We start from the raw sequence: 14,300 nt of genomic DNA on the forward strand, positions 1-14,300 counted from the left end.
CATGGATTTTTTGCAAAAGTTATGGGCAAAAATTTTAATATTGGCATTTTTTTTAGAAAAAAACTAAATTTGTTTTATATGAAAATGAATTAAATTTAAGTCTATTGTATAAAAGCCCTTTTGAACTCATTGTTGTCATCTCCATTTTTTTAACTACATAACAGTCAACTAATTTGCTATTGTTTATTTCAACTTATGTGAAATAATTTTGAAGGTTAAAAGAATTATGTACCTTTTTGAAGTTCGCAAATTGCCGATGGATGAATGTGTGATATCGCCGTCAAAATCTTATCTTTTCTCAAATTTTTGTTTATAGGTAACTTTTGTGAGTATGTAATTGTGAATGGTTCTTGAGAACAGTGATTTGTAAGTAAATTTTTGTAGTAAATTTTTGTATGTATTGACGTTCTAGGTTATTAGTTTTACTTTGTATGTTAATTTTAAGTTTCAATAAAGTTTCTGATTATTTGAGTGATTTGCGTGATTTTTATAGCATGATTTTCTTAATTATGAGTGATTTGTAAAATTTCTTCTTTTAAGTGATTTGTGAGTGAGTGTTAAATTAATTTTCGGTAGTTTTTTTGAGTCCCAATTTTAATTTTGAGATTCCTTTTGTAATTTAGAAAGGGAAGGGGGGCAAAATAGTCCGTTCAAAAGAGGACACCATAGCTCCCCCCTTCCCTTATATAATAGAGATTTACCCGTATTCTTCTTGCGATATCCCTTATTAGTTTACTTATTTCTTTTGTTTCTATTTTTGGAATGAGATCAAACTTTCCATCACATACATCGATCCAACTTTAACATAAAATAATAAAAGTTTCTTTTAATTTCCTTCTATGTCCCACAACATTGTTTCTCCTAAAACATTGTGCAAAAGAAACGGATAAACTAATAAAGATCGGAGGGAGTATATTGTTTAGGGATAGACTTATTGCCTTGTAAAGGGGGTTATTAGAGAGATTACTTAGAGAGTGACTTGTACGTTACATTATTGTATTAAAATTTGTGTATTACAACATGAACCAACTAGGTAATAAGGTAGCCACCTCTATAGACTAACTAATCACCTAAGTCAACACATCACTACAAAATATTGCATCAAGTACTCTATATGTCTATATATATATAGAGTAGTATATATATATGAACTAGTAATATGCATACAATAAGCAGCAAAAAGAGTTAGCTAGGAGCTGAGATTTTATCATCTTAAGTCATGATTCTCATCTTCTTTACTTGCTTCTTCTGTCTCCATAACCTTTTCCACACCTCAAACCTTATTTTAGCCACTTCTAACATACATGAAACCAATCATCAAGGCTCTGAATCTAATGATAATAATACATCAGACATGGTTGCCCTCTTAGCTATCAAGTCTGAGATCATTAATGATCCTCAAGGTGTTCTTAACTCTTGGAATGATTCCCTTTCTATATGTGAATGGCAAGGTGTCACCTGTGGCGCGACACGAAAACGAGTAGTTAGCTTACATCTTGTCTCCTATAGTTTACAAGGAACTTTATCACCTTCTGTAGGAAACTTGAGTTTTCTACACCATCTTAGATTGTCTGACAATGATCTCAGTAATCACATTCCACCTCAAATTGGTAGACTTCTTAGATTAAGAACATTAGTATTAGAAAGAAACTCTTTTGAAGGCCAAATCCCAGCTAACATATCACAGTGTTCAAAATTAGAAATACTTAGTTTAGCAGGAAATCATTTAAGTGGAAACATTCCTCCTCAACTTAGTAAGCTGTCTAACTTAAGACTCTTATTACTGCAGAGGAATCAATTCACTGGTGATCTCCTTAACACAGTTATGAATATGACTTCCTTGCAGAAGTTATCTGCAGCTTCAAATTTTTTTCAAGGAACAATTTCAAAAAATATTGGAAGTGTTTTAAGAAATTTAACTTACATTGGTCTTGCACAAAATCAGATATCAGGTACTATACCTTCTTCTTTTTACAATCTTTCTTCTCTCAATGTTGTTGATTTAGACCTTAATAGATTAGAAGGAACTCTTCCATTCGATATTGGGTTTCGTCTTCCTCAACTTACTTACTTCAAAATTAGTGGTAACTCCTTCCATGGAAGTCTTCCTGTATCTCTTTCTAACCTCACCCAGCTCCAGGGACTAGCTGTTTACTCTAATAATTTCGCGGGTAAATTTAAGTTTAGTGGTACAAACATGCCGAATTTAGAACGTTTGGATATCTCCCTTAATTATCTAGGAATGGGAGAATCTGATGACTTGAGTTTTATACAAACTCTTGATAATTGTACCATGTTAAGGTGGTTAGAATGTGGTTCTAACAGATTTGGTGGGAATTTGCCTCATTCTTTTGGTAACTTGTCAACTGAATTAACTGTCATAGACTTTCAGCAAAACTTAATAACAGGAAGCATTCCACCTGAGTTATTTAACCTCATTAACTTAGAGCGATTAGGATTGTCAGATAATCAACTCACTGGACATCTTCCACATCAAATCAAGAATCTAAGAAAAATAGAGCACTTTTCTTGTAGTAACAATCATCTCATTGGAGATATTCCTAATTCATTAGGAAATTTATCGCGGTTGAGTGAGCTATATATGGATAATAATAGTTTTGAAGGAACAATTCCCTCAAGTCTAGGAGAGTGTACAAATTTATTGTACCTAATTCTTTCCAAAAACAACCTCACCGGACCTGTACCTTCTCGCCTATTACATGCTTCGATGTTGCTTGAGCTTCGATTGGATCATAATCATCTAAATGGAGCCATCCCTGTTGAAGTTGATCAACTTAGGAATATGGTGGTGTTGGATGTGTCTGGAAATTCCTTCTCTGGGGATGTGCCTTCTAGCCTCGGTAGTTGCATTGGCCTTCTTGAGCTACATATGGGTGGAAACTTGATTAATGGATCTATTCCTCAATCTTTCAAGTCATTAACTAGTCTAGTGCAATTGAATCTATCACATAACAGGTTTTCAGGCCAAATTCCAAGCTTTTTGTCTAATTTTTCGTTGCTCAGACTCGATTTATCTTATAATGACTTGGAAGGTGAGGTACCAAGAAAAGGGGTTTTTGCAAATTTGAGTGCTGTGACAATTTTGGGGAATAGCAAGATTTGTGGTGGGATATCCGAACTTCATTTGCCAACATGCTTAATCACAACTACGACCATAAAACGATCTAAAAAGAAGGGTGGATTATCAGTTGTTGTGACTTTGATAATTGCAATAGCTTCTTTGGTTGTTAGTGTGTCCATGGTGTCTGTTTTATACTTCCTACTTTGTTCTAGGAAGAAACTGTCTAAGGTATCATCATTGAATCTGAAAGAGCTGTTTCCCAAAGTATCCTACGGTATGATTTTGAAAGCAACTGACAGATTTTCAGAAGAAAATTTAGTAGGTGCAGGGGGTTTTGGTTCTGTTTATAAAGGAGTTTTTGATCTAGAAAGCAGCATAGTTGTGGCAGTAAAGGTTATCAGGCTTGAAATGAAAGGTGCTAGAAAGAGTTTCATGGCGGAGTGTGAAGCATTGAGAAATATCCGTCACAGAAACCTTGTAAAGATCGTTACTGCTTGCTCGAGTACTGATTTTCAAGGCAATGATTTCAAGGCTTTAGTTTACGAGTACATGCCAAATGGAAATCTTCAACAATGGATTCATGTTGATCAACTCGAGAAAGCCTTGAGCTTGCTCCAAAGAGTAAACATTGCTATTGATGTCGCTTGTGCACTGGATTATTTGCACAACAATGGTGATGTTCCGATAATCCATTGTGACTTAAAACCAAGCAATGTTCTGCTTGACAGTGACATGGTTGCCCATGTTGGGGACTTTGGTTTAGCTACATTCTCTATACATGCAAGCACATATAATAGCAGTTCAGTTGCAGTTAAAGGGACAGTTGGATATGCTGCTCCAGGTAACTATACTGGTCCTCTTTTTTTCTCTTTTAAATTAGTACGAGCCTACAAGGCCTTAATGTTAGCCGACCTCAAATCATTTTGGGACTAAGGCGTTGTTGTTGTTTATTCATATATCGTTTCTCACTTCTGATATGTTCTGTTATGCACAGAATATGGCTTGGGAAGCATGGTATCTAAAGAAGGTGACATGTATAGTTATGGTATTGTATTGATAGAGATGATGACAGGAAAAAGTCCCACAGATAGGATGTTTGAAGAAGGTTTAGACCTCCATAAGTACGCGAAATCAGCATTTTCTGAACAATCAACAAGTATCATTGATCCCACGCTTCTGTATGATAGTGCAGTTGCAAGAAATGGAACCCAAGCTGAAATTTTGGCAGAAATTGACAGTAACATAAATTGCATAAGATCTGTCATTGAAATTGGAGTGAAATGTTCGATGGAGTCACCACAAGATCGAATGAGAATCGAGGATGCCATCTTAGAGCTACACATAACAAGGGATGTCTTCCTTAAAGAGCTAAGAAACATTGGGGAAATAATGCAGTTTTAGACCTGTGTGATTCCTGTTTAAGAAGCATTTTTTCATAGACATTGCTTGTTTTAGCTCTTACAGTTATTCTTTTTCATACCAGTCTCTTCTCATCAACTTGCAGCAGATTGCTTCTAGTTAGTACTTGGTAGATCTTTGTATTAAGCCCATCAAATGGATGAAAAATCTCGTTCTTGATGTTTTAGATTATCTTTTATGTAAGGGTTTTTATTGTTGTAGATATTGTATGACAGTTTATTAATGACAATTTTCATGTTCTTTTTTTGAAAAAACCTACCAAACTTACCATGCATATAGAAGTACATATATAGATATATTTAGTGATTATAGTAACAAGGTCACTTATAGTTGCATACTTGCATTTACGGATAGCTAAACTAAAGGATTCATTCCTTCAAAATTAGGGTATGTTCTGTTCGACATAAAATTACTGAAGTGAACTGAAATGAATTGAACTGAATTAAACTGAATTCAACTGAAATGAATTGAACTGAATTGAAATTAAATTGAGATGAGATATGTGAGAGTAAAAGTATTATCCAAAGCTAAACTGATCTGAAATGTACTAAATTAAACTGAACTAAAAATAACTTGGGAAGAGAGGTCCTACTACATTTCTCAACATAGATTGGATTGAAAGTAAAATAGTAAAGCTTTTTTTATTTCTCTCCAGGAAGACTTTACCAATTAAACTAGTCGACATCGAACTACTATCTTGATAGTATTAGACCATAGAACAATTAGTTACAAACTTGCAATGTTTCAAAGAGGAAATTTATAGTAAACCTCCATTAAATTCCATGGTTTTTGAAACCATCGCAACTCGCAGCCTCCGAGAAGAAAACCAACAACCTCACATTTCCTCGCCGAATTGGGGTAATTCTCTCTCCATACTCTCACCTACAGAATTATATTTTGTATTGCTCAATTGTTTGCTTAAATCTTTTTTTATATATAGTTTGATTTCAAGTATAGTGTTGGTATTCTATGTAAACCCTAATTGAAGTTGAGTAGCGAATTTAGGATTCTGGCGTTGTTAAAATTTGAGTTTATGTAATCTTCAAATTTATTGGTTTTCTTTACATTTTCAAGTTAAGCATAGAATAACTCTGCTTTTTAACAGTTGCAACGCTTTGACTTTTGCATTATTTATGTACTTTGACGGGAATTTGTGACTAATGTATAGAAGTAATAGAAACTTTAGCATGTAAGATGCTAGATTTATCTCAATATATTTATACAGAGTTAGGCAATGGTAAGCCTAATATTAAAAAGAGAATTAGTCTAATAGTGACTACTGACTAGTTTAATTTCTTTCGGTTACTAGTTTAATTCATTTAGTAACTAGGTCTACTTTTATATTAAAATTAGACCGTCTCTTTTTAACAATTTTTGATTTATACAAGATCTCAACTTTTTATAATTTTCACAAATAGATAATTAGAGATATTAATGGTCCAAGTTGTCTATTAGGAAGTGTCAAATACTCAAATTCAAAATGTTGTAACTAATAAAAACCGGGGGAAGTATACTACTACGACTTCATTGGATGTGCAAAGTCAGCAGTTTACCTGATGAACTTTTAACTGGCAGCGACTTTGGCGCCAGGGTTGCCTTAATCTTCGACGTAGGAAAAGTTTAACACAACTTGATGCGTAGATCTCTTTTCCGCTCAACCAAACACTTTCTTAGGGAGACTAACCTTTGGATTTATGTGATAGTAAGCTACCTTAGGATCTTTTTACGTGTGAAATGTTTGAGGTATTCAAGCTCTATGTCAACCGTGGTCTTGATCAAGTTCCCATCACGCCATTGTATCGTCTTCCAAAGTTGGAACAACTTCACTTATGAGCATCTCTCATATATGATGATGACTTATTGACGAGGCTAGGTGGAACCATGTCCATTGCACAGTCATTGCTTTGTCTTCTCTTCAGGGTTTTTAAGGTTTGCAGAAACTTAACACAATGGATAACAGTGACATTTTGGTTATCAATACTCCAAACATGGAGTTCCTTGAGTTCTTGAATACCATAATATCTTATCATTAAAGCTTATCTGATTATCTCTGACAAGTATTATCAAGCTTTTGAATGATGTGTGCTGCATTGTGTTCCCTGGACCTCTACTCCTGCTTTTAATTAGACTTCAAATTGAGTCATCATTTCGGCTGTGCCTTTGTTATGTGTTTTGTACTTCTTTTTTCTTTTCAAATACATTGATGTCCCTATATTGTTATCTCTGATAGTTATTGTAATGGAGAAGTAAACAAGAAAAATGTAAAGATAGTTTTTTTTTTGGAGGGAAGGTAAAAAGAGAAAAGAAAGCAGAATCATATTCTAACTTGTTTTGCACTACATTTTTAAGCAAGAAGAGCAAGAAAGAATTCCAATACAGTACTGAGTTGTCGCTGTTTCAAAGATAAGGATTTTTTTGATGGCCCATTTTATAGGCGATGGTACTGGTAAGTGGTAATTTGTGATCTTATGAGAAGAACAAAATTATTGATAGTAATGACTAGAATAGGCAGGGTATGCCCCTCAGCTGCATAGTTCATTTCTAGTCTGTGTTTTTGCTTGTTTGTTGGTGGATGTGATTGTGAAGGTGCCTTGTTAGTTGTCACTTAATTTTGGTCACCAACCACCACTACCCCTTCTCTTTTTTGTGTCTCCTTCCTTGTCTCTACTCCCTCCTTCCAAACGCAAAATCTTTGCAAGGCATCAGCTATCAGGCATGGACAAATCGACTTCATTGACTCACACTGGTAAGTAGTAAATGATGTATTGTTTCCTTCTTTTTTTTGCATTAAGTTCTTCCTGTTTCTGAAGTTGTGACTTTTATTATTACTAGTTTACTATTACTAGTGTTTCTCAAGCTCATCCCTTCCGTTGTCACTTGTAAGTAGATGTATGTCGAGCCTTTTCTCTAAACTTTATTGCAGTAAGTGGCCTTCTGTATAATACAATTATGTGAGCTTCCTTGTCCTAGATTTCAAATTTTTTGAAGACCCTCACTCTTTTTGCTAGTATCTTTTATTTCTATGTCACATTTAATATAATAAGTTATTTGTTCTATTTAACAAGCAACGTCTAGATGAGTCTTCTGGGTAATCCATAGTTACTGCAGATACCATACCAGGAAGTACTCTTTATTTTTACAAGTTGATTACCTCCCTGCTTTGCTATTAGAAACTCTCTCTGGCTTATGCTTTATGCCCTATGTGGTTGTCCATCAATTTTGAAGGGAGATCTCGTTCCTGCCCTGCTCTCAAGTCCATCTGTTATAAAGTTGGAAGCATGCTTTGGGGATGTAATTGTGCTAGTAGTACTACTAACAAATATAGGAGGTTGGATGCCAAATTGGAACGGAAAATGATTGAGCTTAAAAGACAAGCTTCAACTTCAGGACATACGAATAAAAAATTCCGGTCAATTAACAGTGTCATTATGAAATTTCCACAACTCAAAGAGCAGGTCAAGAAGCTCAGAGGTGTGTTTGAGCATTATGGTGAGTTTCTAGCCACCAAACTGTCTGTGACCATAAGCTAAGTCACTCTTTTCCACTCTTTAGACTGCACTGCTTGTTTTTCACAGTCAAACAGAACTACTTATGTTTTACCATCTCTATCAGATGAAGATGGTGATGGAAGTATTGATCGTGAGGAGCTTAAGCAATGCTTCAAGGAATTGCAAGTCAATCTTACAGTAGAAGAATTTGATGATCTTTTTGAATCGTGTGATGTAGATAGGAATGGACGCATACAGTTTCTCGAGTTCATTGTTCTCCTCTGTCTCATATACCTCATAACTAAACCTTCCAGTCCCACTGATGCTGTATTATTCACCAAAAACTTGAGATTTTGATTTGTGGCCTTAAGCCCATCTTAACCCTTCTGAATTTTGATGCTTCATTTTAGGTCTCAAGGACGGAATCTCCCAACTGGGAAGCAACCTTTGACATAATTGTTCAAGTATTCATCTACATGGACAAAAATGGTGATGGAAAACTTAGCAAGAAAGATATGGTCGCGGCATTAACTGAGCCTCCTTGGGAGAGATCACCTTCACATGTCATGAAAACCAGATTTAGTATGTGAATGCGAGCTATATTTCTCTTCTTCATAGTTACTTGTTTTTAATCCCATATCTTTAAAGCCTTAAATGTTTTCATTTTTAACCTTAGATTCATCCTTGAACATATTGCAGTGGAGATGGACAAGGACAAGGATGGGAATGTCACTTTCAGAGAGTACCTTTTCGGTTTGACCAGTTGGCTCGGGATTGATTCTGATTCCGATTCTGATAAAGAAATTCATGTCACTGATGAGTGACGACAATAACCGTGTGTTACTTTGCATTATGTAGCAGCCAATGTAAATATAAATTGTTTCATGAACAAAAATAACTGACTTCAGGTCAGAATTGTGTGCATCCAGTATGATTTTCCCTAGATGTGAAAAATGTTGGATTATAACAAGCTAAAACAGTGCTGCACAGAACTTCTAATTTTATCTCGCTTGCTTGTACATTGTAACAGCTGAAACAATGCTGCATCCTGTGTGTATATGATGTCATCTGGTTATGATTTGTTACTGCTTTCATTTTTCTTAAGATATAAATACATGAAATTCAGTATGAACTACAGAACTCTGAAGATACAAAGTTTCTTGCATATCTATTAATTCATAAGCAAAGACAAGGCGTCTCCCTATTTACCACAGCGTACTGGTGTTGTAGTAGAATATTTTGCTGATAGATTGAGAAACACCGTGAACACAATTGTTAATTAGCAAATTTTGTATTATAATATAATCACTAAAGAAATACTCCATAACTAATCAAATTAAGGTTCTTTCAGTTGCAGCAGCATACTGTATAGCACTGTATTCTGTCTTTATAGCCAATGTTTCCCAGTAGATAGGGAAACACCTACAACTACAACACGGTAAGTCGGTAATAGAGACAAGTGACAAAATTTGAATTACACCATCTATTTGTACACTATATATGCAATGCAATTGCATATTAATATAAGCGAATTTCGTTCTAATTGCAGTTGTATGCTGCATAGCATATCTAGTATGCCAGTAAATTGGGACACACAACTACGGGTTATAGCTACAACACAGTAGTAGGGACAACGACAAACTATTACAAACACTATCTTACTCTGTAGGCTGTACATTGTATCTCCATGAGTGATTTGAATCAGTTAATTATTGGATTCCTAATGCCTGAATTCTTCTAATCATTGACAATGAATAGGCATTTGCTCGTTTCCAATCACCGATTCTCTCCGTGCAACCTTGGATGAAGCACAAACTGTTACCATCGAGTATGCTAGTAACCTGTCTCATACTTGGTCGTAAATGTGGATTAGAATGTGTACATTCCAATCCTAGTTTTAGCAGTCTTACAAATTCTTGATGGTCATACTCTCCATCCAACTGTGAATCTGCCAACTCTTCTAAAGCCCTGTCTGTAGCCTCAAATTCACGGATCCTTTTGACTAATAGCACCTCAGGATGCCGAAAATCAACAGCCATCTGTCCAGTGACCACCTCAAGCACCACAACACCAAAGCTATAAACATCAGCTGCAGTGTTTGCTTCTCCAGACTCCATATACTCGGGTGACATGTACCCAAAGATCCCTCGAACTGAATTATCTGTGCTGTCCACATGATGCCCATGCTCATTTCTTGTCAAGAACTCAGCAAGTGCAAAGCTGGTGAGCCTAGGATTCATGTCTGGATCGACTATTATAGAAGAAGAGGTAATATGCCTATGGATAACTTGTTCATCCCATTCCTCATGGAGGTACACTATAGCGGATGCAAGTGATCTTATTATATTGTAACGATGATGCCATTGCAGGACCTTGAAGTTGTTATGAAACAACAAATGGGTGAGGAGGCGGCTGGCTAAGTAATCATAGACGACGAGCATTTCTCCTTGCTCTGTGCACCAGCCACGCAGCTGTACTAGATTGCGATGACGAAGCCTTCCCACATTCTGGAGCTCAGTTGAGAACCGGGCTCGTAGGGCAGGGCAGGTTTTCATTCCAAGCCGCTTCACCAAGACATGATGACTATTTTCGAGGAATCCTTGGTAAGCAGTCCCAAAATCTACCTCTGCCACCCTGTTTTTGTCTGAGAAATTGCGCGTTGCAGAAACAATCTCTTTGTATGATATCTCCCTTGGTGTCTCAACAACTGGAAGGGGGAAGGAGTTCTTAGCAGGCAGACTGCCCTTACTCTCTGTATCCGCAACAATAGAACCCTCTTTGTTATCCGGAATACCTTCAGCTGTTATAAATATGGTTTTCCCGGCAGCTGTAATATAGATAGTTGAAATAGATGATTCAGAGACGGTAGTAGTAGTAGTACTGGTAGAGTTGACAGCAGGGTTCACTCTGCTGGTGTCGGATGAGCTGCTGCTGCTGGACATGGAGATATAAAGAGGGTGTGTCTTAAAACAAGGGAGGGATGGGAGTTTGCCCGAAAGGTTTCCACAAAGGGCATCCAGAACCCATTTCATGTGAGGGCGTGATTTGGGATTGTGAAGGGTACAAAGAAGTCCCAAATGGATCAAGCGCTCCATGTCATAAAGCTGGTAAGATCCATCAGACAGTCGAGGATCTGCAGCTCTTAGCATCTTACCATTATCAGCCAATCGTCGAACCCAATCCAACATAATGATCTTATTATCAGGATATGTAAGATCAACAGCTCTTCTACCAGAAGCAACTTCCAAGACCACAATCCCAAAGCTAAAAACATCAGACTTCGCAGTGGCAATGTAGCGCTTCTGGAAGCTTTCAGGAGGAAGGTACCCTATAGTTCCGCCAATCCTGCTAGTTTCTGCAAGTCGAAATTGATAATCTGTTGATCTCCTAGAAGAGGACAGAGTATTGGGGGTGTTCTTTTGAGTAGTAGTAGGTCCTACCACTGGTGTATGAAGTTGGTAATCCTGCACTGGTTGGTGAAGATCATGCTCAAGCCAACGTGCAAGGCCAAAGTCACCAAGCCTGGCATTGTAGTGTGAGTCGAGCATAACGTTGCTCGTTTTGATATCTCTGTGTATGATCTGAGTCTCCAGCTGCTGATGCAGATAAAATAAGGCAGCAGCCAAACCAAGGACTATGTTACTCCTCTTTCGAAAATCAAGAAGAATGGTGTCGGAGTTGGAGTTGGAGTTATTCTTGAACAGGACCCTGTCAAGACTTCTGTTAGGCATGTAATCATAAACCAGCAGCAGCTGATACTCATGCACACACCAACCCCTTAACCTCACCAGATTCCTATGGCGTAAATGAGCCACAGCAACCAACTCAGCCGCGAAACTCTTATCAATATCTGTTGATGCTGCCTTATTATTGAGCAAACATTTGACAGCAACAAGTGTGCCATCACTCGGTAATTCAGCCTTGAAAACTTTACCAAATCCACCACTTCCAAGAACCTGATCTTCACTGAAACCATTAGTTCCAATATAAAGCTCAGCAAAACTAAACACTTTTGGGTTTGGATTGGGTTGACCATCTGAAAATTCTACACCTCTTATATCATGGAAAGCCACTTCTTCATCCATATTTTTATTCTTCCCACATAATCCTGATCCATTGATCATTAGACCTCTTAATGATCTTCGCACCATTGAAACTATTTGATCATGGCAGCTCCTGGCGCGACGACGTCGTCTTTTAATGTCTTCTGGTTTAGGTGGTTCAGCTTGAGCTACATCCTTGCTCTCCATCTTTGTATCCATGGAAAGTATGTGTAACGCCCCGACTTTCATAATCTTAATTAACTGTAACTAATCATAATTTACAGCAGAAATTATCCTTAAACTTGTGGGTTATGTTCCTACAGATACAATAATAATCTTACACAGTCCTTAAACTAAAAGAATATTATTGACCCACGTACACAATACATCTTTGTCATAGTTCAAACTTGAGTCATCGTAAGAATACCTGAATATTCATAGAAAAACAAAGAAATAAGCAAACGGATAAAATATTCCGAAATGAGTGAAAAACTCGTAACTTTTTGGTAAAATTTGTAGAACCCCTTTGAGTTATACATAAAACTCAATGTTCAATAAACGCATAGTTTTCTATGGGTTAAAGAGTTGGATAAAAATATTCTTCTTAAATGATTTTACTTCAAAATTCCCAAAGAGGCAATTTAGTTTTCTTGAAAACCAAAATATATCTTTGGGCTTCAATGAAATGACCAACAAATGATCAAGCCTTTTTTTCAAAAATACAAATAAAAAAACAAAACATTATTTGATTTTTTTAGTATAGAGAGAGGTAAATAATATAGACGGAATTTGATCTCCAGTCTTGATAACACTGCTTAAGACTTTAACCAACTAAACTAGCGACATACATTCAAAACATTATTTGGTCAACACAAGAGGAAATGGGATCATATTATGAATCATACCTTATTAAAGTGAACAAATAACTTTGGGTCTTTTGATAACATGAGTAAGAAGTATGTGGAGCTTCTGGTGGAGCTATGGAGGGAACAACGCGAAGACGACAAACGCCGAAAGAAGGTGGTGTAAAGTCAAAGGAGAGAGAAAATGGAGAAAATAAGGGAAGAAGATGAACTTTAAAATTGGAGATACCAACAAAATTTTATTGGTTAAAGTTGGGTATCTAGCTTGAACAATGGAGTATTAGCTAAGTATATATAGGAGCACATAAGAGAGTTTTAAAAAACTACTACTTGCATATTGTCAAAGGTGGTGGGTGGATGAAATGAGGGGTTATCTTAAACTACCCATTTTATAGGTGATACTAAATGGCGATAATGGTTGTTCATTAATATTTTATATAGTGTTTTATTTTATTTTAAAGGAAATAGAAAAATTATTATTAATAATCTCGTATGACATCTAAAATGATGGTAGTGCTATATGAGATTTTTCGTTCAATTTATTAATATAAACTAGTTATTAGGCCCGTGCTATATCCCGGGTAAGAAAATTTTCATTTATTAATATTGTACTTTGATATGATAGTACTAAATTCTACTTGGTCTAGTGGATAAAACTTTAGTACATGAACTTGAGGTCACGGAATCAAAACCTATACTATGTAATTTTTAATTTTTTTATTGTACATAGATTACATGATTTAAAACTCCTAGGCAGAGCGCCACGTGGCAGTGGCACCGTTCTTGATTTACGCACGCCTTTTAATATATTAGTATAGATGTTTCGAAAATGCTTCTTTGATATGGTAATATTTCAACTACAAACGAAATATGACTCAAACATATTCTATGCTTGATATAATAGTAAATTGAAATCTGATCGTCATCGTGTTATTCTTGATCTTCAACCAATAAATATCGTTTCTCATCTATTCAGACTCGCAGACTAAACAATAGAATAAGATTGTCAAGACGAGAGTAGATAAAACCATCATATTGATCGAGAAAATGCTCACAACAAAAGGAAGAGACAACCCTCACAACAGGAGGAGAGTTATTATATATATATATAAACTTGTAGACTAAAAGAATCAGGTGATGAAAACAACAAATTTAGGGTTTTTATCGATACTAAATGGTGATAATAGTTATTGATATACCGTCATTTTTTTTTTTGGGTCCTACGGGATACCCATTGTTAAGAAAAATGACCTTACTAGAACAACATCTCGCTTAGATTAGCCAGCCCAACTATACAGGTCAACACTTAAAATACCGTCATTTATTAACGTCTATCAAATAAGTGGTGGAGTATATAATAAAGTATTGTATTCATGTGACAAATTGAAATTCCAATTAATTGCTA

The 14,300-nt window shown here is 36.0% G+C and overlaps 3 protein-coding genes across 7 annotated transcripts; 2 read left to right on the forward strand and 1 right to left on the reverse strand.

Moving 5' to 3' along the window:
• The first annotated feature begins 1,022 nt into the window (after positions 1–1,022).
• On the forward strand, positions 1,023–4,710 carry LOC104905040 (probable LRR receptor-like serine/threonine-protein kinase At3g47570). The gene is made up of 2 exons (XM_010693486.4): positions 1,023–3,923; positions 4,077–4,710. The coding sequence occupies exons 1-2, from the start codon at positions 1,220–1,222 to the stop codon at positions 4,481–4,483; spliced, it is 3,111 nt and encodes a 1,036-aa protein (XP_010691788.2). The 5' UTR covers positions 1,023–1,219; the 3' UTR covers positions 4,484–4,710.
• A 450-nt stretch (positions 4,711–5,160) lies between these two features.
• On the forward strand, positions 5,161–9,069 carry LOC104904651 (probable calcium-binding protein CML22). 5 transcript variants are annotated; one of them, XM_010692970.3, is made up of 6 exons: positions 5,233–5,359; positions 6,792–7,247; positions 7,727–7,990; positions 8,114–8,316; positions 8,400–8,571; positions 8,689–9,069. In XM_010692970.3, exons 2-6 carry the CDS (start codon positions 7,217–7,219, stop codon positions 8,811–8,813), a joined length of 795 nt encoding a protein of 264 aa, XP_010691272.2. In that variant the 5' UTR covers positions 5,233–5,359; positions 6,792–7,216; the 3' UTR covers positions 8,814–9,069. The 5 variants fall into 5 exon arrangements, with proteins under 5 accessions (XP_048493353.1, XP_048493352.1, XP_010691272.2 ...); XM_010692968.3 differs by having other exon boundaries at positions 5,239–5,359; positions 6,787–7,247; XM_048637397.2 differs by having other exon boundaries at positions 5,277–5,359; positions 6,851–7,247.
• A 370-nt stretch (positions 9,070–9,439) lies between these two features.
• Positions 9,440–13,259, reverse strand: LOC104904653 (receptor like protein kinase S.2). Its single transcript, XM_010692975.4, has 2 exons — positions 12,938–13,259; positions 9,440–12,459 (listed from the first exon to the last, which is right to left on the reverse strand). The coding sequence occupies exon 2, from the start codon at positions 12,279–12,281 to the stop codon at positions 9,699–9,701; it is 2,583 nt and encodes an 860-aa protein (XP_010691277.2). The 5' UTR covers positions 12,282–12,459; positions 12,938–13,259; the 3' UTR covers positions 9,440–9,698.
• Positions 13,260–14,300: the final 1,041 nt, after the last annotated feature.

Source organism: Beta vulgaris, chromosome 9 (assembly GCF_026745355.1).
Source record: "Beta vulgaris subsp. vulgaris cultivar EL10 chromosome 9, EL10.2, whole genome shotgun sequence".
NCBI classification, from domain to species: domain Eukaryota; kingdom Viridiplantae; phylum Streptophyta; class Magnoliopsida; order Caryophyllales; family Amaranthaceae; genus Beta; species Beta vulgaris.